The sequence below is a fragment of the Aphelocoma coerulescens genome, chromosome 1 (genome assembly GCF_041296385.1).
Source record: "Aphelocoma coerulescens isolate FSJ_1873_10779 chromosome 1, UR_Acoe_1.0, whole genome shotgun sequence".
NCBI classification, from domain to species: Eukaryota; Metazoa; Chordata; class Aves; order Passeriformes; family Corvidae; genus Aphelocoma; species Aphelocoma coerulescens.
Genome location: NC_091013.1, coordinates 94,229,091 through 94,253,971, shown reverse-complemented (window position 1 = coordinate 94,253,971; position 24,881 = coordinate 94,229,091). Strand labels below are relative to the sequence as shown.

The 24,881-nt window shown below is 45.0% G+C and overlaps 1 protein-coding gene across 2 annotated transcripts in view; it reads left to right on the top strand.

Moving 5' to 3' along the window:
- Positions 1 to 21,398, top strand: part of CASR (calcium sensing receptor) — a 72,874-nt gene extending 51,476 nt beyond the window's left edge. For both annotated transcript variants that reach the window (XM_069019030.1, XM_069019039.1), the window contains 3 exons: positions 12,858 to 13,088; positions 16,523 to 16,646; positions 19,513 to 21,398. In XM_069019030.1, the coding sequence (XP_068875131.1) occupies positions 12,858 to 13,088; positions 16,523 to 16,646; positions 19,513 to 20,963 (1,806 nt within the window). In that variant the 3' untranslated portion in view covers positions 20,964 to 21,398. The remainder of the gene's footprint in view (positions 1 to 12,857; positions 13,089 to 16,522; positions 16,647 to 19,512) is intronic.
- The last annotated feature ends 3,483 nt before the right edge of the window (positions 21,399 to 24,881 follow it).

Here is a 24,881-nt window from a genome sequence, read left to right as displayed (position 1 = left end):
CTAAGGGCTGCTTCACATCGGATGTAAAACCTAGGTATTTCACTTCTGAAGGGCTGTGTTTGACAGCCAAACTTGTGTTTAGCAAGATTTATTTTCCCCAAAGACATGCTGGCTAGTAGACCTTTTTTTTAATTAGTATGATCCATGGCAAGCCACATCTCTTGTCACAGATTGTGTCTGATTTCCAGTTGGAATTTACTGACCTTTAGTTTCATTGGTCCTTACTTGGGCTTGCTTTATTAGATTTTAAAGTCCAGATGAAGTATGCATCATTTTTCTCCATATAATATTTATGCACATTGATCAAATTATCCCTCAGTCTTACCTTGATAATTTAAACAGAGTGGACTTTTGGTCATAAGGTAGGTTTTGTGCTTTAGTTCTGTGTCTTGTCCATTCACTCACCCTTCTTTTGGCATGTATTCAGTATTCCTTCAACAGACTCAGCACAGCCAGACAGTGAAAAAACTCCCACATTTGCATACTCCTCTTACTTCCTCATTTGTAGGAGCACAAGGTGCCTGACCCTTCCATGCCACTGCATGCAATGGAAAGGTCACATTTAGTAGCCAGTAATACTTTGCAGCAGATGGTACCCTTCCTGTGCCTGGTGTGAATTTCTTATGCCTTGATGCACAAGCCCGAATTTCTCTATATTAAACACAGATGTTTGAAAGCAATCTGAGGGCCAGTGCTTTTTCTTGAATGTTATTTACCGTTACCTCAATCCATGAATTTTCTGCAAATTTTCCCAGCAGTGCTTTTGTAGCTGCTGCCAGAGTACTGATGAACATATGGTTACTGAGGCTGGAGGAATTCCCCAGGAACTGATGATCTGCCTCTGTTCATATCTGTTGGGCAATTCTTGATCCATGTTACATAAAGTGTAAAGCTCAGTTACTTCACTTCTGAAGGCCTATGTCTGTCAACCCAACTTGAATTTAAGAAGATCTGTATTCCTCTAATGTTATTAGGTGGCAGCAATTATGTTTTAGACCAATAGTTTTGTATTAATTGCTCCTCAGCCCTAAACTCTTGTTTTCCATTGTTTTTCCTGTGATTGATGTCAGGCTAACCAGCCTTTGGCTACAGAGGACATCCCTCTGCCTTTTACAGTATTGTTTTTTCTTGGCAGCCATTGCAGCCCACCAGAGGCTGACACTGAGCAGAACTTTGGACACAGGGCTGGGAATGCACTACACTCGCAGGTGTAGCAAAAAGGTGGATTGGGGTTGCTGTGGAATAAGATTAGATAGCATATTGGCTTTATCATTCAAAGCCAGTGGCATTTTTATGTGTATATCATAAACCTACTGTATTAGTGCTCTCTTTATTGCTCATGGAGTGCTGTGATGAACTGTCTGGTTCTGTCAGCCTTTTAGATCCAATTTATATTCCTCAGGCTGCCCTCTAATCCCTCTTTAAGGACCTTCTACCTCAGTTAATGTCACATTATGGTTCCAAAACAAGTGTCCTTGAGATAAGAATGTCTGAGTTTTTTTCTGATAGTAAGGGCACTAACATATCATTCATTTAGCTTTCCTGCTTCTCCTCAGCTCTCTCTTTAGCTTTCCATCCTCTTTAGCTGTCTCTTACAGCCTTAATATCATGAGGATCTGGCATACATGGCACCTTTCAATTTTAATATGTACAAGGAACTCCTTAATACATTGCCTGGTGATTTTTTTCTTCTTTGTTCTCTAGGATTTTTTATGTTCTACTGTCTGCCAATACAACATCTGTGTTTTTCAGCCTTATTTGGATGTTCTGTGTTGGATTAGTGCTTTTAGAGCCCACCATAATAAACACTGCTGTTTGAGCTCTATTTGTATGATGAGGATGGCATCAAATTACTCCCTAATTAATGAGCTTTTATTTTAATGAACATAGGCAACATTCTGAACTGATAATGAGTTTATCATGCATAAGGTACCGTCAGTCAGTTGCTTCCTGTAGCTTGTCCATGGATTTTTTCCATTCTGTGGACTTCAGAGGCCTCCATCCTCACTGTCCTATGCTTGTACATCACCGGAGCAGAGAGTAGTCAGAAGCCTCCTTGATTTTATATAGCATTATATCCTGCATCTAGGGGTTTTCCACAGACACTATTTTTCATTTTGCTACCATTATTTTTGTCCTGATTCCTAGGAACTGAATTAATGCTTACAGGATTTGTAAGGAGGGGAGAGGTGCTGTGACTCCAGCCATCTGTCCCCAGAAGAAACTTACTGCAGTCAGTAGATCAGATTAAGTCTGTTTGGAATGGCACTGAACTGGAACGGAGGCTATTCCAGATGCCCCAGCTCCTGAAGTTGCATGTAGGAAAGATTTAGGGAACATCATGCTTTGGGCCATACAAATATGTTGGGGTACCATCATACAGCTGGATCTTGATTTAAAACAGGAAAAGGGAAAATGTTAGAGGTAAAAAGTATTTTGTCATCTCTTTTCTACTCTAGAGCTAATCAAACTCACTAATTGCAGTTAATGGAAACATCACTGTCCAAACCAGCATTTTGACAGACTCAAAACGAGTTGTTTCCCCTTTTTCCCACTAAAAAAAAATGTAATTACAGTTGAAAATGGAACTGGCACTTGAAGGTCACATTTTTGAGTTTGACCTTAAAAAATATGTTTGTACTGAATTTCATTTGACAAGATTTCACATGATGTTTTCCTATGCAAATCTTTGGTCACACTGAGCCAAATCATTATTCTTTACCATGGCACACCTGTGTGAGGTGCTGTTTGCTATCAGCTAAGCATTACGCAGTACAGGCTCAGGACTAGTGTTCTATGGACAACTGCATTTAGAACTGTAGGTGTGCACAGGGCCAACAGGACTTGTGGAGGACCTTGGGGAAACAAAATATCCTGGTCCCATCCTTACTGTGTCCTGCGACCTCCTAACTGATGGTTAAATCAGTCTGGAAAAGCAGCCACGCAATGCCAAAATGTTGCAAGATCATTTCTTGATTCCTTTGGGAGCCTCTGTGACTCATCAGACAGGTCTTTCAGAAGCATTTCAGACCCAGATTTGTAATGGAATTGAGGCATCTGCAAACACCAGTAAATACCTAATGGGTTCTTCTGAAGTATCTCAGTTGGACCTGACTTGTGCAGCCTCTGTTGTGAAATCCACTAGGCTTGGGTTTTGATTTCTCTCTGGACATCCTTATAAATATGGTACTGTAGTAAATCTAATCCTAAATCAGATTACTCCCATTTTACATCAAGTTCCATTTAGAAATGCTTGCCTTTGACATTTTTGGTTTAAGTTACTTGCTTCTACTGCTGTAGTAGTAGCTATTAATTTGTTCGTTTTGTCACCTTTCATCATCAAGAAAGCATCAAAGCTGCTGCAGGTGTTAATCAGCAGAGCAGGCTTGCTGGACTGCTGGTGAGAAGACCACATAAACTGACCCATCAAGTCCAGTTACAGGCAAAAAACTGGTCCTTGTCTTTGGAAATTCTAGGCTTCACCAGTTTCCAAGCAGACTAAGCACTCACAGCACCAAATGAGACAAGGGAAGCACCAAGCACCTTCTTCTGAGCAGAAGGTGATGGTGTTTTCAGTGCAGTCCACATGAGTTCCTTCCTCTCCCAATTTCTGCAAGTTTCTGTTGGAGATCCTGCTTCTCTCTCACAAAGAAAGGACATGCCATATGTATGGGTCCCCACATCAGCACCAGTGCTGCCCCTCCTCAAGGACAGGACATTGGTCAATGGAAGAGGCAGAGAGAGATCCAGCCCCCATCTGCCCAGGGACCATATCCTTGACAGAAGCAGAATGGAACCAATTATCAGTTACCATACGATAATCAGCACATCTTGTCATGTCAGCTTGATATCCTGTACTTCTCTGGAGACCTGAATAAAGTCAGTTGCTTTTGCACAGACAGGGGTCTCTGCTTCTGTGAGAATATATCACCTCTCTTCCACAAATCACTACATGTTTCATAAACAATTAAATAATTCCATGCTTTCATCTCTCTTGAAATGAAAGACTGACTGTCCAAGAGCTATCATCACCACTTCTGGACTTCTCTGATCTTCCTTTAATTTTATTCTTCTTTTCTGATGAAATGAATAGAACTAAGAGCTTTTTTCCAGAGGAGACTTGTACTATTGGCAGTAGATTTTCAGTATCATTTTCCTTCTTACTTTCATATCCTAATATTTTGTTTGTTCCTTCTGCTGCATAATGCACAGAGTGTTTTTACTGACCTGCCTACAATAATGAACAGGTCTTTGTCCTCAGCAGTTAGTTAATTTTCTTCAATAATGATTATGAATAGCTTAAATTATTACTTCTAACATATGGCACATTGTTTTTGTCGTACACATTTAACTGTGTTATCCAATGACCTTCCTAGATTTTACAAGGAAGTCATTCTGTTCTTATCAAAGCATAACAACATTGAATGTTCTTGAGTTATTCTCAGGCTTCACACAGCTATTCTTGAGTATTGAATGAACTCTTGCTTTCACTCTGTTTTTCAAGTCAGTGCAGATCTAGCATTTCACCAGAGCTGAGATGTCCATCCCATCTTGCCAAATTTCCCTTGGAGTATTGTCAGTGTATCTCTGGCTGACTATCAATTCCTCTCTCTTTGACACCAGCCCTTCTTCCAGAGTCTGTCTCCTTTTGTTCATCTGCCCTGTTGCCAACCTGACAGTTTCAATCCTGGAGTACAGCCCAGGCCTTGCACAGTAGGTGCTGACTGGTTTTCATTATTTTGGCTTTAAGTGCTCGGTATCCCAGCTACACACCAGGCACTCCTTGTGCATGAAGCTGGATGTGTGCGACAGGAAGACATTCAAATTTTTTTGTGAGGTATTTACAGTGAGAATCATAGGTCTGTTCCTGGGTACCTTTCAGCTTCTCCACCTGAGTTACCCTTATAGTGATAAAAAGTATTAACAGTCAGTTCTTCAGAGCAGAAAACCAATAGGAACCAGGCAGCTTAGGTGGAATCTGGTCACCAGAGATAGGAGCTAAGAGAATGGGCTGAAACTGTGTCAGGGGAGGTTTAGATTAGATATTAAGAAAATGTTCTTCACCCAGAGGGTGGCTGGGCACTGGAACAGGCTCCCCAGGGCAGTGGTCACAGCACCAAGCCTGACAGAGTTCAAGAAGCATTTGAACAATGCTCTCAGGCACATGGCGTGATTCTTTGTGTGTCCTGTGCAGGGCCAGGAGTTGGACTTGATGATCCTTGTGGGTCCCTTCCAACTCAGAATAGTCTATGATTCTGTGAATATAGCAAGTGGTGTGAGGCAATGAATCACATCCTTCACTGGCTGAAGAATTCTGTTGTCTTCTGAACGGCCTTTGGAAATGGTGCTGGCATATTCTGGCAGCTTGGTTTTAAAAACAAGATCAGCACTACAACACTACTGTCCCTCTTGGTGTACAAAGGGCAGCAGGGAAGGAGGAGAGGTAGAGGGGAAGGAAAGTGCAGCTCCTGCTAGCAAGAAGAATGCTTTGGAGAGAAGGGTGAAATTCATCTTCCTCTGCCTCAGGCTTCTGGAAACAGGCGTTACTGACACAAGGGGCCAGGACCAGCACCTTCCTGTCTGCTTGGGTCCTGTGTGTCAGGACTGCTTGATGCTGTGATGACAGCACTACCTTTCAGAGAGCCTAAGAGTTGGCCCTACATAAAAAACCAGGCAGAACAAGATATTCCAAAGTAGAGAATGCAGCAGGAATTTGATACAGAAACTAAAAATTAGAGTTTTTCTAGCCTGTAAATGAAGAATTGACACATAAGTAGTTGAAAGTGAAAGGAAGAAAGAAGAAAACACCAAAAAACCATTGCTTCAGATAACATTTCTCTTAAAGCATTTTACAAGCAGCTGGGCCTATTTCTTCATGACACTTGACCACAGGCAAAACCTAAGCTCTGTGCACCAAGAGCCATGGCCTAATGCAATGACTGATCTCTCAAGTCCTTACATCTGTTACAGAATTATGAAGGCAGCTTCTCCATGTGTTTGATGAGGGATCCGAAACAAGAAAGGGGATTGGGCTCTCTGCAATTCAAAATGAAAGTCAGGACTTGCCATCTTGAGGACAGTTGCCAGCTTTTCATCTTCATTCGCACTTAGCCATTACATGATATTGTTGGCAGCAGAAAAACTTTTGGTACCTATCATTCCAGAACAGTTTTACAGGCCTGCAGAGGGATAGGTAGACAGAAATTAAAACTTAAGTGGGAAAATGTATATTAATTGTTAAGACAGGATTGCTTGCAACTGTGTGTTAGGAGGGGAAATTTTTTGTCCTTTATGGTGACAGACACCTATAAGGTGCCCAGGTTCTCTTCCATTGCAGGGCCATTTGACCTAGGGAGGAAACATATCAGAAAGTAACTGCAGAAGGAAGCCAAGGATATTAAACCCTTGACAGTATATGGAGACTAGTTAAGGACCTGGCACAGTTGGGACAGAGTAAAGGACAGCTCATAGCACACCTAGATACTGATGTTTATTTACATGTACTTAAGAATTAAAAAGACTACAGCTTTTAGCAACTTTTGGTATCTCACACACTCTTGCTCTCCCCACAGCTCTACATCATCAAGTCTTACCTTCCCTTCCTGGCAGGGACATGATGGAGGTTGGCCAAGGTGGAAGTTGTCCATTTATGCTGCGCAGCTCCTCTCAGTTGCCTTTCTCAAGAATTACTGGCCTAGGTTACTGAGCATCCCCCAACATTTGTCTCCACACATCTCCTTCATCTCCAAGATCTTTCCCTACTTCCAGTGTTTTTCATGCAGACATGATCTTTGCTTTCTTGTTTCTAGCTCTGAGCCCTAGCTTTTGGTTGCAATCATCCTCCAAACTGGTGGATCTGTCTCCTATCTTGTTACTAATTGGCATATTGAGGACACGCCACTATTGTTTAGTCCAGCTGCTATCAAATGTACAACTAGTCCATGGCTTGTTCTTCAGAGGACAGCTCAAAGTTCAGCTTTGGGCATGCATACACACACACAATTCTCTGCTATCTGACAGCGTTCAAAATTTTAAATGGATGTTTTTGCCTGCCACCAGCCTCAATACTAGTGACAGAAAGTAAGTGTATACTGCAGATCAAGAAAAGGTGGAGAAAGGAAGCTGGCAAGACAAAACAAAGGTGGTGTTTGTTAAAAGTGAGGACAGCATCCTTCAAATAACTGAGTTATGTCCAGTGAGTAAAATTGGAAGATTCATAAACTCTGGCAGGTTAAATGTAAAAATAAAATAAGGCAGATCAAAAAACCGAATGAGCAACAGCTTGTAAATGGGGCAAAAGCTCATAAATCCTTTTTAAACATTTCAGGAGTAGGACTGTCTGTTGAGCTGTAGATTATCACTGCAAAAGACAAGCTAAGGCCATGACGGAAGAAAAGTGTGCTCCTCATGGACAAACTTAAGAAGGTTTATTTATTTATGGGGGACTTTAGAGGATCTGTCTAATTGAACTGACTATAGAAGAAACTATGGAACATGAGCAAAATGAACCTTGATACTTCAGGGCAAGTGAACAATATTCACCCAAGGGATCTGCCAGAGCTCACAGATGAAGCAGCTGAACAGCTGGCTGTGGTGTCCATCTCCTCAGACTTGAAGAGTGTTAGGCCCTGAGGACTAGAAATGTGACAGATGTGACATCAGTTTTCTGAAAGGGTTCTGGAGGAGATCCGAGGAACTAGCAGAGCCTGATTGAGCCCATTATTAGAAACTGGGGTAAAAAAAAAAAAAATCAGGAAGAAAAAATAGAGTATACAGAGGAAGAGTGACCATGACTTCTCTAAAGAGAAACCTTACCTCACAAACTTCCTGAAGTGCTTGGAAGGCTTTGGGATGTGTATGGATAAGGGAACTTCTATTCATAGGGTATGCTCAGGCTTCTTAAAGACATCCTCTGGTAGTCGGTCACCAAATTCAGAGCTTACATGTATGTTGGTTGAAAGATACTCAGCAGAGTATAAAAATAAATTATGAGACCTGACTTATCTCAAATGAAGTTGATCAAGTCTATGGGTGGATCCTCAGGTCTGCCTGAATAGTAGTCAAAAAAAGCAAACACACTTCTAAGAATAGTCACACTGGAAAAGGGACAGAGAGGTAAACAGAGTGTCCTGGGGCCACTTTCTCAACCCTTTGGTGCATCTCACTTCAGTATCATGTGCAAGGCTCAGAACTGATGAAGAAGATTGGGAATGTTTAGAGAAGGGTTAGTGGAACATCTTCTGTACAAGACGTAGCAACATCAGATAGGGCTCATCAGCCTGAAAAAAAGGTGTCTGAAGAGAGATCTGACAAAGGTTTGTAAAATCCTGAGAGGCTTGGAAGAGATGATTGGAAAATGACAGTTCTTTGCCAATATAAGCATGAAGGTCATCAAAAGAGATTAGTAGCTGCTCTGTTCCAAAAGAGACGAAGAGGTGCTTGTCTCATAAAATGTTGGTCTCTGTGCTGTAGGGGGTTGTGGCTGTGAAAAGTTTGCACAGAACACAAATGTGCAACATCATGGAAGAAAAATCCACCCAAAGGTTATCAGGTACAAAGCCTCTGGCCCCGGAGGTCACAGAGCTGCAAAATGTGTGAGAGTGTTCAGGGGTAGTATCACATCACTGTATGCTCCTGTGTAGGTATTTGCTGTTGGCCACAGTCAGAAACAGGTCCTGGGCAGGTGAGCTGCCACCTGGTCTAATACAACTGTATTTATTTTATGGCTTTATGATCCTTCTATAAGAGTGGAAACAACATGTCCCAGAATATCTAGCCTGAATAAAGCATGGGGTGCTGCATGGCTGGGAATGACCTTACCAGGAATTATGGGAGGCTGAACTAGAGGGCAGCTTGCAAGTCCTTTCAGATAAGAGGTGTTTTAATTAAAAGGCATTGCAATTCAACATGAAGTCTGTGACAGAGAGAAAAGAAAAGAAGGAAAAATTCCAGAAAGAAATATCTGAAGACAGCAGCTTGCACAATGCTGTCCCTGCAGGAGCAGCTGCTCCACCAGCAGCTGATGGTATATCTGAGCCACGAGGTCAACACTTCTTTCATAAGTTCTTGGTTCCAGGGTATGGTACATGTACCCCTGACACACGCTCTTGGCCTGGCTGAAGCAGGGTCTTTTAGGTCTTTGTAGATTGAGTCCTGGTTATTTATGTTTCTATCTTTAGTTACAAAACATAGCGACACATTTTTAACTGAAAAGCCTTTAGCTAATCATTGATAGTCTGGTGACTATAAAAGAGTGCTGTAGTTATTCAGAGCCTACAACTTCCTCTTTCAACATTTAGTGCATATATATTCCTTGTCTGCATTTTCACCCTGTAAAGAGCAGAACTTGTGAGATACAGAGATATGATCCTGGGATTTTCTTGCTCTCTAAAAAAGGAACATGTTCTGGTAGTTGTTCATTTTACAAGCTGCCCCTCAGGATTTAGATTTGAAGCAAAACTTCGGTGTTTCCTGTAAAGAAAAAAACAGGCTTTGTTACTGCTGTTGTTCCTGTTGCCTCTCCATTTGGGATTTTAATCAAGTCACATGCCTTTCCTGCATGAACTGATACATATTCTCTTGTTCCCTAGCTATAGTTGCAGAGCTGAAGCTGCTATACTGTGCCTGGGGAAAGACAACATTAATTGCAAATCAGTGCTTTTATATGAATTAACAGTCAGATAGACATATCAGGTCATACGTGAAATTATTTATAACCTGAATCCTCAGGTGTAGAGTGTGTGTGACCAAGGGAAAGATCCTGTCAAACTAATCCTACAAAACCCCACTAAAATCCAGGAGTATGTATTGCTTTTGAAGCAACCTAGTGACGGGAGGGAAGGCAAAGGAACAGACTAATTGAGGTGAATGTTGTGAAACAAACAAAAAATTGCATTCAGGGAATCCAGAAGTTCTTCACCATTCATCTTGTTGACTCTAAGACCAGTGAGCCTCCTGCTGCTGCAGCTGACTGGGAGAGGCAGGACTTGAACTGAAGAATCTTCAATATTGCTCTTGCAAGATTGTCTCCTAGTGTGTGTAGCAACTGCAGTCAAAACAAGGGCAAGGTCTCCTGTCTAAACAGGTAACAGTCAACCCAGCAGTGATACCCAGTCAGGACATCCTGGTGTCATTCAGAAGGATGCAGTACTGCTGAGTGAGAGTGCCATGCTGAGTTGGAGTGAGGAGAAACACAGCATTAGGCTCAGCATAAGGACAAACCTGATCTGGACATCAAAGCTGCAGCTGTCACCCTGTGGTAGGTGCCAGAGCCTGCAGAGGAATGTGAGCTGCCCTGCTGAGCACCTGCACTGCTGATGGAAAAAGTTTCTGGTAACAACCAGGCCAAGACTGCAGCCCCCATGCAGATGAGGCCAAAGGGAGGTGAGGCAGTACAACACATCACTGTGCATCTGCAGACCCTGACACCCGTTCTGACCTCAGAGCTGCTTCTGCTCTGTTCTCACTGTCCCCTGATGGAGCTGGGCAAGTAGCATCCTCCTGGGTACCCTGAGGTAATGAGGGGAATGAGAGGGGAGCAGTCTCCTATTTCCTTACCCACAGCAGGCAATGCCCCAGCTCTCCACAGCAAAGTGCCAGCACAGAGCACCTTCTTTTGCTATGTCCACCACAGGGTGAGATCTTCCAAGGACAGGTCCTGGCTCTTCAGTGAGATCATTCCAGCTGCACACCTTATGGGTGAGCTGGTCTGCAGAGGAGGGGCAGCACGGATGAGAAAGACAGAAAAAAATCCTGCCTTCTCTGTCTCACCCATTATTCAAAGACTAAATACTGTGGAAATCTTTTTATATCATTCCATCAGCATCACACAAGCTGAAAAGGTATTGTTGGCCACATCCTGTGTAGTACTACAAAGATTTTCCTGGACTCTCTCAGGCTGGCAGTGATATAGGCAGTGAGAGGAGAGTATCTGTGGCTCTGGGGATTTTAGCTTGAGATAGGAGGATCCCAAAAGGAAACAGCGAAAAATGAGACAATTTAGCAAAACTGACAGGAATTAATGAAGTGATTCTGTTCCCCTGTCCCTGTGTTTCCAGGTGAAAAGGATTCATCAAAACAATATTGTCTGTTCTGTCTGTGGGGTGAAGAGGGCTCTGCCTGCCCAGACAAATTGATTTAGTTTGGTTTCTCTTACATTTTGCCATCCAGAGTTGTATGTTTGGGCACTCACAGGTGGGGGGGGGGGAGGGAGGTTACTGGGCTTACGAGCTGTCACAGGTAGTAGAACCAGAGCAGCAACTCTGCTGCTGTGGTCTAGGGGCAGCTGACAGCCAGGTGCCCTCACAGTCACCTCATCTTTCCATAGATGAGCACGGGGAGAAATCTGGTAAGAGCATAAACCAGTAACTAACTTTTGAACAGCAATACAGTGTGGATGAATTGCCAGTACAGTCTTGCTTTCATGCTGCAGTTTCCTAGGTCTACTTGTCAGGCTATCTAGATCATGAATTTTACAACTGCAGTTGTCCCTGGGATTAGGGACATGCAGCATACTGATTGAGAGCCAGCTGAACACGAGCCAACTGTGCCCAGGTGACCAAAAAGGCCAATGGCACTGGGCCTGTATCAGCAATAATGTGTCCAGCAGGGCCAGGGCAGTGATTGTCCCCTGTACCTGGCACTGCTGAGGCCACACCTTGAGTGCTGTGTCCAGTTTTGGGCCCTTCACTACAAGATGGACATTGAGGTGCTGGAGCACATCCAGAGAAGGGCAACAGAGTTGGTGAAGGGTCTGGAAAACAAGTCTGATGAGGAGTGGCTGAGGGAAGGGGGGGCCTGTTTAGCTGATGAAAAGGAGGCTTAGGGGGACCTTATCACTCTCTATAACTCCCTAAAAGGAGGTTGTGGCAAGAAGGGGGTTGGTCTTTTCTCACAGGTAACAAGTGACATGATGACAGGAAATGGCCTTAAGTTGTGCCAGAGAAGGCTTAGATTGAATATTAAGAAAAATTTCTTCACTGAAATGGTGATCAGGCATTGGAATAGGCTGTCAAGGAAAGTGGTGCAATCACCGTTCCTGAAAGTGTTCCAAAAATGTGTGGAGATGGCACCTGGGGACATGGTTTAGTGGTGAATACAGCAGTGCTGGGTTAATGGTTGGACTTGATGGTCTTGGAGGTATTTTTCAGCCTTAATGATTTTGTGATTGTATATGACACTTTAAGGCATGAGGTGAAAATTACAGGGAAGGACTCCTGAAAACAGGCAGAATGTAATTACTTTCAACTATGCAACCAGGAGACAGAAGCCAAAAAAGTGGTAAGAATTCTCCAGGTCTGCCACAAGGCAAATGATCTTGATTTGTTGGGATTTTCTTACTGAAGTGCATTGGGCTTGGGTCTTTTCAATCCAGAGTCAAGTCTGAGTTGTTTCTCAAGCATTCCTGTTTCTGAGTGATTATCATTCAGAGACTAGAGATACCAACTGAGAGCATTTATGCAGTGGTTTCGAGAGCAGGGTGGGAGCGATGCATGGGTGACTGAAACACATCAGAGGCTGCTGCCATTTCTCTTGCCCTAAGAAAGAGCTCTGTGCTTGCAGAGGTGACTCAGAGGACCAAAGAGGAATGCTAAGTGGATGATGGGAGAGCATCAGTAAGTGTTACAGATGGGTAGCCAACCACTCTGAGGGCCATGATACCATGTGTTGTCTGCAAGGTTTGTACAGGCTGTGTGTGTTTGTGTGATAGAAAGCCTCCTACTGCTGTGATTAAAACATTTGGAGAGGTTAAGGTCTGTAGTAAAGAGATTCTTCCTAGTTCTGTCCCCATAGCAGATGTGTGCTGTGGTAGGGTTGTAACACACAGGCATTCATAGTGTCTCTCTGTCTCTCTCTAGGTTCTCAAGCATCTGCGACACTTAAATTTCACCAATAATATGGGGGAGCAAGTGGATTTTGATGAGTTTGGGGACCTGGTAGGAAATTACTCAATAATCAATTGGCATCTCTCTCCGGAGGATGGCTCAGTCGTCTTTGAAGAGGTTGGGCACTACAACGTTTATGCCAAGAAAGGGGAGAGGCTTTTTATCAATGAAAACAAGATCCTATGGGGTGGACTGTCTAAGGAGGTAAGTGCTTAAATCCTCACAGCAATGTTTTCCAGGTTTCCACAAGCTGAAATTTGAACTAGCCCTGCAGACTCCTCATATTATGCCTTCATGTCTCATTAAAAGATCCATTCACCTTACTGTATATACAGTCTCTACCACAGTCTTTCATACCCTTCTTATACACTGAAATAACAGACAACATCTCCTCCCCTCCTGTACATTTGATGACCCTGGGTGTTAATGTTTTAAATGAAGTCTTTTTCTCCTTGCCCAAACAGATAGAGTAAAATTTTATAGCACTGTTTCAACAGGGATGAGAAATTCATTACCCAAGTCTGCTTGTTGACTAAATCAAGTTTTCCTGAGCTCAGTAGTTTCATTGCTGAAAAGAACCATCTCTTTCACTCCCATTATCTCTGTATCAAGAAGTGTCTCTTCTTGCTCTGTTATATTTGCAACTCTTTCTGCTGGCTTCACCCATCCAGTCTCAGAGCCTTCCTCACACTCTTGCCTTGCAAACCAACAGAACAACTCCTGTCGATATGCCTGGGTTAACTTGGACATGGTGCTCAAATAGTGGAAGATGCCAGCACCTGCTACCTTTCTTTGTATTCTCCTTGAGGGTGCTTCTGCAGTCTCATAAGCAGTGATCTCAAGGTGTATCAATTGACTTCAGTCAGGCCTAAGTCCTTCTCCACTGTCCTGCATATGTTAAATCTTTTCAGCATAATTATTGTGACTAGGAGCCAGGCTGTGTCTGACCCACATGCTGGAAACATGGTGCAGACATCTCCAGACAAGAGCCAGATGAACTGCAGCCATAGCTGGCAGCAGCCAGCTAGGCAGGAGCTCTGACTCCCAGAGGGAATACTGAGTGGGTATATGGTTTGTGGTCTGCGAATGGACATAGGGAGTAGAGTATTCACTCAGAAATGTCACTGCCAGGCCCTGCTGCGATGTTTAGATGTGTTAAACCAGCACCTGATTAATGAACAAGGCAATTCACTTCCAGGTGATTACTCACATTGGCTGGCAGATCAGGTAATGCTTCTGCCTTAGCTACACTTGCCCAAAACAGCTACAGCATCAGTTCAGCCTTGCCTTTACTCCAGCTTCACTTCTGGTTCGAGTGCAGAGCACTCTGAAGGAGGCATGAATTGAACAGAGCATACTACCACAGAAATACTGAGCTCAGAGCTTTTCTAAGCCCAGCTGGAGACTCTAAGCACAAACTATAAGTGGAACTTTAAAAACCATGATATTCTAATCCCTCCTTCTGGTTGTTGCAAATGAAACTTACTTACACTTTTTCCAACAGTTAGGATTTGCTGTTTTTTACTTAAACTGAATAATTGTGTTCTCTTGGTCTAAATATTTCTAGCAGTGCAATATTTAACTTTGTTCTCTGTCTAAACTGTTGAAAATGTGACAGGATGTTGCTGAGTGTAATGCCAGGGTAAAATTTGTGCAGTGGAGGGGTTTGCAATCTCTATGTCTGCAGCATTTTTTTTCCAGTTTATAGACTTCTAATTTCTTTCAGATAAAAGGACCTGTTCAAAAAGAGTAGCCAATACTTCACTCACTGTGCCTCTTGTCATCCCCAACAAAAGTTTAAATGTAGGTAATTTTAACATAGGGACTTCAAGCATTGGGCAGACTTGCAAAAGAATGACTTTAAGGAGTAGGTAAGATAGATTCATTTTGGCAGAACTTGATAAAACTCCCCACAGAATACTTAAGGATTCAGCCAAAGCAATCACAAAAGTACTAGCAATTCATCTTTGAGAAATGTGGAGGATGCATGATGTCTCAAAGGATTAGAGAGTAATCGTAATACCTGTTTTTAAAGCAGTTGTAGGAGAGCCAAGGGAATTATACAGAATTGAGTTGAATTTCAGTAACCTAAAAGACTTGATAAAAATATTGAACAGTTTATAAACACTTAGATGATAATAAACTGATAAGAACAGACCAACATGTATTTGTCAAGATAAAATCATGCCAAACCAATTTAATTTTCCTCCTTAGAAGCTCAATCAGCCTAGTAGATAATGGGGAAGCAGTGTGTGACTTGAGCCAGGCCTTTGATTCAGCCCTGTTTCAAAATCACTGTTGGCAGCCTAGGGAAAGACAACCTAGACTGATGAAGTCCTCTTGATGGATGCACTCTCTGCTCAAAGACTGTCCCAAGGAACAGGAACACTGTGTTAATAGCAATAGGCACTAACAGCAAAGAGTGCTTCAAGTGGGGAGCTGCAGGGATCTGCCCTGGGTATGTGTCCATCCAATCAATCATGTAATCCTGATGAACAACTTAGGAACAGCATTCCCAAACTCTGCTGCAGCTACATTTCAGAGTGAAAGGCAACAGAGCCAACGTTCACCTGAGCCACTGAGCGGTCATCTTTGCATAGGAGTTGCCATTACTGAGGGCTTGCTTCCCCTAGGGCTGAGGGCAATGCCTGCATGCAGGCAACCTCCAAACCATGCCTAGGACTCATTGTGTAAGTGCATCAGCACAGGAGGTTCCTGGTTGGCAGCACTTGGGTAAACTAGCATCAAATGTCCAAAAAGGTGAATGGAGGCTTCCAAACAGAACAACCCTTAAGTATGTATGGGTCATGGTACTGTGCTAGCAGAGGAAATTGTAGGTTTAACCCTCCTGAGCTGAGAAAGCCATGTTCTGTGGCATCTGTCTTTCCTTAATTTAGTTGGGGAAAGGTGAGCTCAACCTCAGGTCATGACTGTGTGACAAAGGCCCAGGCTGCCATTTATCATGCTGAAGTCCTTGTGTCGGTGCACTTCAGGCATGCAGTGAGTGTGCCCATGCAACCACTTGCTGCCAAGACACGACAACGCTCACGTGGGCTCAGGCACAGCATAAATGCACAGCCAGCAGTTGACATGATTTACAGCAGCAGAGGTCTGGAAACCCTTGGATCTGTATAGCGCTACTGATTTGCATCTTTACATGCTCAGTGTTCCTAAAGAAGAAGTGAGTTTCAGAAAACCATTTTAATTCCCATAAATTATTAGCAGACAATATGCAATATATAGGATTGGGGATCAGAAGTCAGAGCCCATCATCTCCAAGGCTGACTCAAATTCCTGCCAATAGAGATTGATTGTCTTTTCTTTTAACCATCTAATGACTGGTTTGGATTATGTATCTCATGGTCACATTCTGGTTTGCAATGCCCACACAGCACAGATTACAAAGGTCTGCTGATCTTCTTTACCATCCCTTGATGTGTTCCTTCAAAGAAATCCCACTGCAGTGGGTTAGGGAAGGACTCTTGTGCAAAATGTCTGTTCTGGCAGGGAGAAGAGGTGAGCATTTGAGGCTCTTCATCCAGCATGCCAACCAAGGAATAACACTCCTGGAGGAAGCCCAAGGTCTTGCCATAGAAAGGCACTGGCACCATTAATCTGCTTGGGCTCTTTTCTTGCAGGTGCCTTTTTCCAACTGCAGCCGGGACTGCCTGCCAGGCACAAGGAAGGGCATCATTGAGGGGGAGCCCACCTGCTGCTTCGAGTGCGTGGACTGTCCCGACGGGGAGTACAGCGACGAGACAGGTAACACGCACAGAGCTGCTCTGGGCCTTGAGCGAGGGCGGTGCCCGCCGGGCATCGCCGGCAGTCGTGCTGAAATCGCTTCCCTGCAGTGCTGGGCTGGCGCCTGCCTTGCCAAGAGGCTTCACAGAAAGTCTGAGGGGCTTCTGAAAAGCTTACAGGAGATGAGTGCTGTGGTCCTCAGGTCCTGACTACTGCTAAACCTGCTTGTCCCTTCTGCTCTGCATTCGGAAAATTAAGGCAGAGAACTTGAAAAACAACTTGCATATAGAAAGCCTCTCAGGCAGCCACAAGCAAACTCTATTGCACAGTAGCAGTAGCTTTTCTTCCTCCAAAAACCTGGAGGAGGGAGATATTCCCCACCCTAAATTCTGTAGTTACATTTGCCTCCATCTTTTCCTCATGTTGCCAGGGTTTTATTTCATGTTTTACAAAGAAATAAAATCCACTACATCCCAGATTTCACATGCAGAGAGGAATACCGCCCTTTATGGACTCAACAACTATAGGTTCTGTTGATCACTGGCACTGCAAAAGATCAGAATCTGTGGATCCTACCAAGCACCCACGGACATGCTTTTTGTTTCTTTCATTGGTAGCTTGGATCAAGCCACTCAGGTCCAGCAGTAGATGAAAAAGGTAACCTCAGTTTTAGAAATGGTTGAAAAATTTTGAATTTCCAACACCACTAGTGCTCTCTCAGTGTTGGGCACTCCCAGGGTAACAAAGGCAAGTGAATTCTATCAGGATATCAGTCCTCCCCACGCTGTAGGGCACTTGGGACCTCCTCACACCCTCTCCAGTGCACTGGTCCCAGCAAACACTGCAGACCTTCACTGAGATGAACAATTCAGTAAACTGCTTGCAAAACTGTACAAGTGTTCTTTGGGAGAATCTAATTTGTGTCCTATCAGACAGGAATGATATTTTTTTAGCATGACCATGTAGTACTACAGGATGCTTGAGAGCAGCATGAATAGAAGCAATGCTGGTCATGTGTAATAGGGGTCTTCTGGTGTTTGTCACATAATTTTGGGAGCTAGCTCTGGTGTGGAGGTGAAATTTATGGGGCTGAGGTGATGGCTGTCTTCTGCTTCTACAGTTTCCTGCTGCAATTTCAGCTGGCAGTAATGGTTTTTATTTCCTGTGCTTGCCAGTTTTATAGGCATAGAGAGCAGTTTTACAACCAGTTTCATCCAGCTGAGATGGGGATGCTACCAAAGGAAACAATCTGTCCTTTCCTACCCGTTTCCTCCCACCCTTTGTCTGGGAGCAGTACTGGTACTTGTGCAACCATAGAGCGAGTTGGATCAGGTCTTTGGAGTTCCCGAAAACAAGCTCTTGGGAGGCTGAGTTTCCAACTAGAATGATAAGCTGCACGCCCTCTAGTGTTATCAACACAAAGGAGGGGGCAAGAATGAGCCGCCTTGCAGGAGGAGGGAGACCTGGTTTACTCCCTTCAGTGGCAGCACGGTCTCTAAGCCACCACAGGACAGCAGTGAAAGCGTATCTTTAGGATGCAGTGCTGAATAGCTGTCCCTGTCTCTGGTAGAGGCAGCTGGATTCCCTGCTACACAGAATTAGCTTTGTTTTGTTTGCAGCTTACAGTTTGCAGTAAGCTTTCAGGTAAAAGGTGCAAGAAAAATAAGAATTATTGGCTGAATGGATGTAAATGAAATGACCTGTTGATGACAGCTTCTGACTGAGCTTTTGCATGTAGTGCCAGGTTGTCAAATTAACAGCTTAGGTGAGGCAAAAAGTCCGTAGGAAAGCAGTACCATATCTGGTCATGGATGTTCCAACCACACATCAAGACCAAGAGGGCTTGAAAACATTTGCCCTTGTTAGCCGGGCATTCCTGACTTTCCCATTAGCATCCACCTCTGCTCTGGAAGCTATGGTCAGAGTCTCTGCCTGTGCTCAGGTGCAAAGCTCAGAGGGTGCTTGCTGGGGTTTGTGAACTCACCACAGCCCCTTGCCATCCTGCTGGGATCCCAAAAGCAGAGGTAATTTGAGACCTCCAACTCTCTGCTCTCAGCCCCTTTCTACTGCCATCAAAGGAGTCATGACCCTCCCTGCTGGACCACGAAACCCATGTGAATTAAAGAAGAAGAGCAGAAGCAGCAGGTCTTTGCTTTTTGATCATGCCAGCCGTTGGCATGACCATGCCATCTCAGCAGGCACAACTTCTTTCATGTAGAGGAAGGAGATGGAGGCACCAATTTTCCCTTTGCAAGTGTTAGTGGGACATTTGCTGGGTGTAGGGAGAGTGATATCATTAACACACATCTTCCCCTGGCATTCCAATGTGGAATAAAAATGTGCTGGGAGTCAAGGGCATTGCCTGCCTTCAGGGAAGAGCAATTTAAACACTAAGACTTGCCTCCATGGAATATGAAATAGGCTCTCAAAAGGAGGCAAGAACGTTTTTAATTTTCTCTATAATAGAAAAAGGCAGGATATTCAAATGATGATAAAAGTGTGAGAGGTATGAAGACAGACAGAAGTAGAAGATAAAAGTGAAAGAACAAGGAAGAGGGGAAAACAGAGCCTACATAAGAACTGATAACAATCGAAGTTTGCAAAGATTTGCCAAGAAATGGATTACAAAAAACATAAGTGCAGAGGCAGGACTTCTTTTAAGCTGGAACCAAGCATGCTTTGTGTTTTGCTCTGTAGCCCATGGGAAGTTGGTTGTTTCAGTGTAAGAAACTCAGACATCAATATATGATTCGGGGGATCTGCAGACAGGAGTGGAACATGCCTTGTGTTTAAGATCAAGGCTGGTGCACAGCTGCCATATATGTCATCCCATATTTCAGCCTTTCATTCTGACAAACCTTCCCTCTCGTTATCACTTCTTTTTCAGATGCAAGTGCCTGTGACAAGTGCCCTGAGGATTACTGGTCCAATGAGAACCACACGTCCTGCATCCCCAAGCAGATAGAATTTCTGGCCTGGACTGAGCCCTTTGGGATTGCTCTGACTCTCTTTGCTGTGCTTGGAATTTTCCTGACTTCTTTTGTTCTGGGAGTCTTCACCAAATTTCGCAACACACCCATCGTCAAGGCCACAAACCGGGAGCTATCCTACCTCCTCCTCTTTTCCTTGCTATGCTGCTTCTCCAGCTCATTGTTCTTCATTGGTGAGCCCCAGAATTGGACTTGCCGTCTGCGGCAACCAGCTTTTGGCATCAGCTTTGTCCTCTGCATCTCCTGCATCCTGGTGAAAACCAACCGTGTCCTGCTGGTCTTCGAGGCAAAGATCCCCACGAGTCTCCACCGAAAGTGGTGGGGCCTCAACCTTCAGTTCCTCTTGGTCTTCTTGTGCACATTTGTGCAGATTGTCATCTGTGTGATTTGGCTCTATACAGCCCCACCATCCAGTTACAGAAACCATGAACTGGAGGATGAGATAATCTTCATCACCTGCCATGAAGGCTCCCTGATGGCCCTTGGCTTCCTCATTGGCTACACCTGTCTACTGGCAGCCATCTGTTTCTTCTTTGCCTTCAAGTCTAGAAAGCTGCCTGAGAATTTTAACGAGGCCAAGTTCATCACCTTCAGCATGCTGATATTCTTCATCGTGTGGATCTCTTTCATCCCGGCTTACGCCAGCACATACGGCAAGTTTGTGTCTGCTGTGGAGGTGATTGCAATACTGGCTGCCAGCTTTGGGCTTCTGGCCTGCATCTTCTTTAACAAAGTCTACATCATCCTCTTCAAGCCCTCCCGCAACACAATCGAGGAGGTGCGCTGCAGCACAGCTGCCCACGCTTTCAAAGTGGCTGCCAGGGCCACGCTGAGACGGAGCAACGTGTCCCGCAAGCGCTCCAACAGCCTGGGGGGCTCCACCGGCTCCACCCCTTCCTCCTCCATCAGCAGCAAGAGCAACCACGAGGACCCTTTTCCTCTACCAGCCTGCGCAGAGCGGCAGCGCCAGCAGCAGCGCGGGTGCAAGCAAAAAGTCAGCTTTGGGAGTGGCACAGTGACCCTGTCGCTGAGCTTTGAGGAGCCGCAGAAGAACGCCATGGCCAACAGGAACGCCAAGCACAGGAACTCGCTGGAGGCCCAGAACAGCGACGACAGCCTGATGCGGCACCGGGCCCTGCTTCCCCTGCAGATCAACGAGCCCCTCGGGGCTGAGCCTGGCTTCCAGGCAGCTTCCAGCCCAGAGACCAGCTCACAGGAGTCGGTGGTGGGAGACAACAAAGAAGAAGTACCAAGCCCTGAGGCGGAGCCTTCCCTGCCATCGGCTAACTCCCGAAATTTTATAGGCACTGGAGGTGGCTCTGTCACAGAGAACACGGTACATTCCTAACGAAAGAAAATTGTGAAAAGTACACCAGCCCCTAAGAGGAACTTGCTCACCTCTTGCTTCTGAACGGGAAAGGCAACAAAGACACACCGCTGTGACACAGCCCCACCACACCTTAATGTTAGCGCCGGCAGGGTAACACATGTGCCTCCAGAGGAAGGACTGTGTCTGGGGAGCCTTGGATTGAACTTGCATTTGCTTTATTGAAACCAGGACATCTCAGAAGGACAAGTGAAGATCCCCTCTGGTGGGGCTTAAGCAGAAGTCTGCATGCTGCCTTGCCTCCATAAGCTTTTCCTGCCAGACTGCAACTCAGCTGACTATGGGAGGCAGTAGGCAATTCCACTATACCCTGCTTTTACATTTATGTATAATATTCCTCTTTCCCACTATGTATAATATTCCCTCTTTATCCAGTATATGTGATCTGTAACCATGTGCATCAGGACTCTCAGCTCTACAAAAGCAAGGTACACGGTTTCACTTCAGGAAAGCACAGTCATGGGGAAAATAAAAAAGCCCCCAACATCCTGCATGCTGTGTACAGCCAAGGGTGTGAACATGTAAAGTATTTAATGTGACAGAGCGCCCTGCTATTTATATTTAGTGATGTCCCAGTCTCTCCTTTCTGCCCAACAGGAAATATTGGACAATACTCTCCACAGACTCCATTGCACTAGACCAAGCTACTTAGGTTCCTACCGGTTCCCTCCAGCTGCAGTAGCTTTACCTCCAGCCTGCCTGCTTTGGTGGAGGGGGAGAACAGCTTGTAAATCCCTCCCGGAGAACGTTGCGAGAGCACAATGAGATGTATCCCTGACTGATTATGTCGCTAGTAGTTGTATGCTTAACCAAGTGTTGCTGCTGTACTATCCCACAAGGCATACATGGCTAACCCTTTCACACCATAGTCAGTGTTGTGCTTTGCCATATTAATCTGCCTCACACCTACGCGGAGCATTGCGCCAGTCCTGGCGGTACTGGTGGGCCTGACACAGCAGATGAAACAAGGAGAAATGGAGGAGTTAGGAATGGAGGAGGAGCCCCCAGCTGTGGTAATAGGATCGCCAGAGCAGGTGAATATCTGAAGTGTGTGTGCTGGTAGATGACTGGGTGAGAAAGACATTCAGGCCTGGGTTCTTGGACACACATAGAGACAAATGGATGAAATGGATATAGCTTGGTGCCTACAGGCCACCTACTGGGCTGTTTCCCGTTTTGAAGAGAGGGCACCTAGCACAAGAATGAAAGAAAAACAGTAAAGACTTCAGCAGAGAGCATAGCAGAACTTCATTACTCTTGTCCCACTCTTCCTAAGGCAGACATAAGTGCTCCTGGTTTTGCAAGGCATGCCTGGTTCTTTTTGATTCATGCTGGAAAAGTTGAATAGATCATTAGAAGAGAGATTTGTCACAGCCTGGTGAGAGAAAAAGCACCCCTGGACAGCCTGGCAGGAGGGGCTAGGGTTACATTGCAGAATTTATTTCCCTCTTCCCAGATTCCCCATGCAAGAACAAGCATCTGTCAGGAAGATGTCAGTACCCTCCCTCATTAAGCACGAAGGTATTCTAGACCTCTGTGGAAAGGTAGGTGGGCCTGAGTTCAGTGTAAGCAGAGACAAAAGGACTGTGTTCGAATGCACTGGGGAAAACACCACAATTCTCTTGTTACTGTTTTTTGCTTGGTTGCTGTTTTGCCAGGGCAGGCAAATAAAACTTACAGGTGACATTACTGCATAAAAACTTTGTTTTGCCACCTCCACTTGTTGACAAGGAAGAGATGTTTTGACTTAGGAGAGCAAAGTGGAAGTCCAGAACCCCAAAAAGCAGACTGTTCAGAGAAGTTACTTTAACCCTTTTGTTGATCTGTTATATCCCCCTTGGAGTGCGCTCAAATTTTAATTACACCACATAAGAACCAATCAAACTATAACTGTAAGGCTCGCAAATGACAATATTTGATTAAGACTATGGCACAGATGGTTGGGGGGGGGGGGAAGAGTGAGTTTGAAAACAAAAATCCTTCCAACCTCAATTTTGGAAACCACTTTCTACCCCTGGACTCAGTAAGAGTTGCTCACTTCTTCTGAAACCCCGGTCCCTTCCCTAAGCTGCTGGCTGTGGCGTGTGGGCTCAGTTTAGGGTACAGAATTGAGCCCTGAGGTCTCCTGAGTCAAACTGCACGAACAGAGATGAGCACTAGATGGCAGAAAGGGCTAAAAAGAGCATTTTGGTTACGGTCTACACTTCCCAAAATTCCAATAGCTGAGTAGTTTTAGAGCTAGTGAATCATTCCTATTGGAGCAAACCCAGCTCAGTAGCCCTCGAAGTGAAGCTGACAGCATTGAAACATGTAAGAGTTCAATAAGTGAAATGAAAATGATGCAATTTACAAACCAAAGGCTGTGTACAAACACAAGCAGTGTAAGAAACAGAAAGTCACCATCAGCTGCCTTGTTTGGAGAGCAATATTCACTAGCTATGTATACAGTAGATAATATTGACATTTGGGTGCTTTTCATTCCTTGGGTGTTCTTCACTCTTTACATTTACCTGAAAGGAATTTATACCTTGGCACACAATGAGTCTCCAAGACCTGCAATCATTTTTTGGCACAGCCAACTGTGTTGTATTTGCTGGGGAAGTCTCACCCACCCTCCCTGCTCTCATAGTTGGAGCCCTAAGCCTCCAGCTCCAATGCTGTGTGAGAGCTGCTGCTGCAGCTGATAGGTGTGACACACACCTGGACACAAGGGAAGTTCAGTAAAAAAAGGACCCCTTTGGGCAGGTGCTTTGTAAGTAAACCCTTTTTCCCATGCACAAAGAGGGGGATATATTCTCATCTTGCCGAGTCCAGGAGAAGAGAAGGCTTGGTCAGGCACCTGTCCAAAAGCCTGTCAGTTTGTCACACACAACAACACTGATGAAGACACACCAGGGAACACTCTTCTATTGAAAGCACGAGCCTGAGAACCTCCACTGACATTTCCTACCAGAAGATGCTCACATGAATGGCTGCCTCATCCTACCCACCACGAATCAAAAACCCACTGGAAAGCCTGCCCCAGTGTGGGGTTTCCTGAACCATCCAGTAGTGAAGCAACAACAGAGTGTATCACATGGGATTTCCACTGGAAAACTTGGGAACCATCCCAAGCCTCCTCACAAACCTGGCAGAGCTCTGCCTATGAAAAGCCCCAGCAGAGAATTTACCTATAGATTATACCAGAGGAAAGAAAACCTTCCCCATTATATTGCATGCTTCTCACCGTGTCCTCCTTGTCAGTCCATGAGCTCTACTCAGTTTGCAATACCTGCTGCTGTTAAATTTAGGTTTATCTTGACCAATTTTACCACGGGGCGTTGCAAAGCGGGAGGAGGAAGGTAGGTGTTTGTTGCTGGTTTTGCAAGGAGTCTGGATGTTTCAATTGTGGGGAAATTTAGGTAAAGACCTGAACATTCAGACTGAAATATCCCCAGGGAATTCAGAGGCTGGGTAATTCACCACCCACCTTCAGCTTGCTGGCTGAGGAGCGGCGCAATCAGCCTGGGAGAGGGAATGATGAACGAGGTGAACGAGGGAGTCTGGAGATGGAACTTTCCATGCGGCTAAAGCGAACATGCCGCTGCTGGAAAAGGTGACACACGGAAAGGGAAAACGCAGAGGCTGAGGGCAGCCCTGTCCTCCCGCGGGGCTGTCACGGAGGCGCCGCTCACTGAAGAGCGGCTGCAGCCCTTCTGTCCAGGGCGCAGAATAAATTCTGCCGGCAGCTTTCACTGCAAGTGTCGCTTTGGGCTATTTTTGTCTTCAATCAGCCCTCGGGCCGCCATGCCCCCGCCAAGCGCGGGCAGCGCTGGTGCCGCTGGGCCCCCCCGGGCTGGGTGGTGCCAGGCCCGAGCGCTCCCGCCCGCCGCCGCCTCG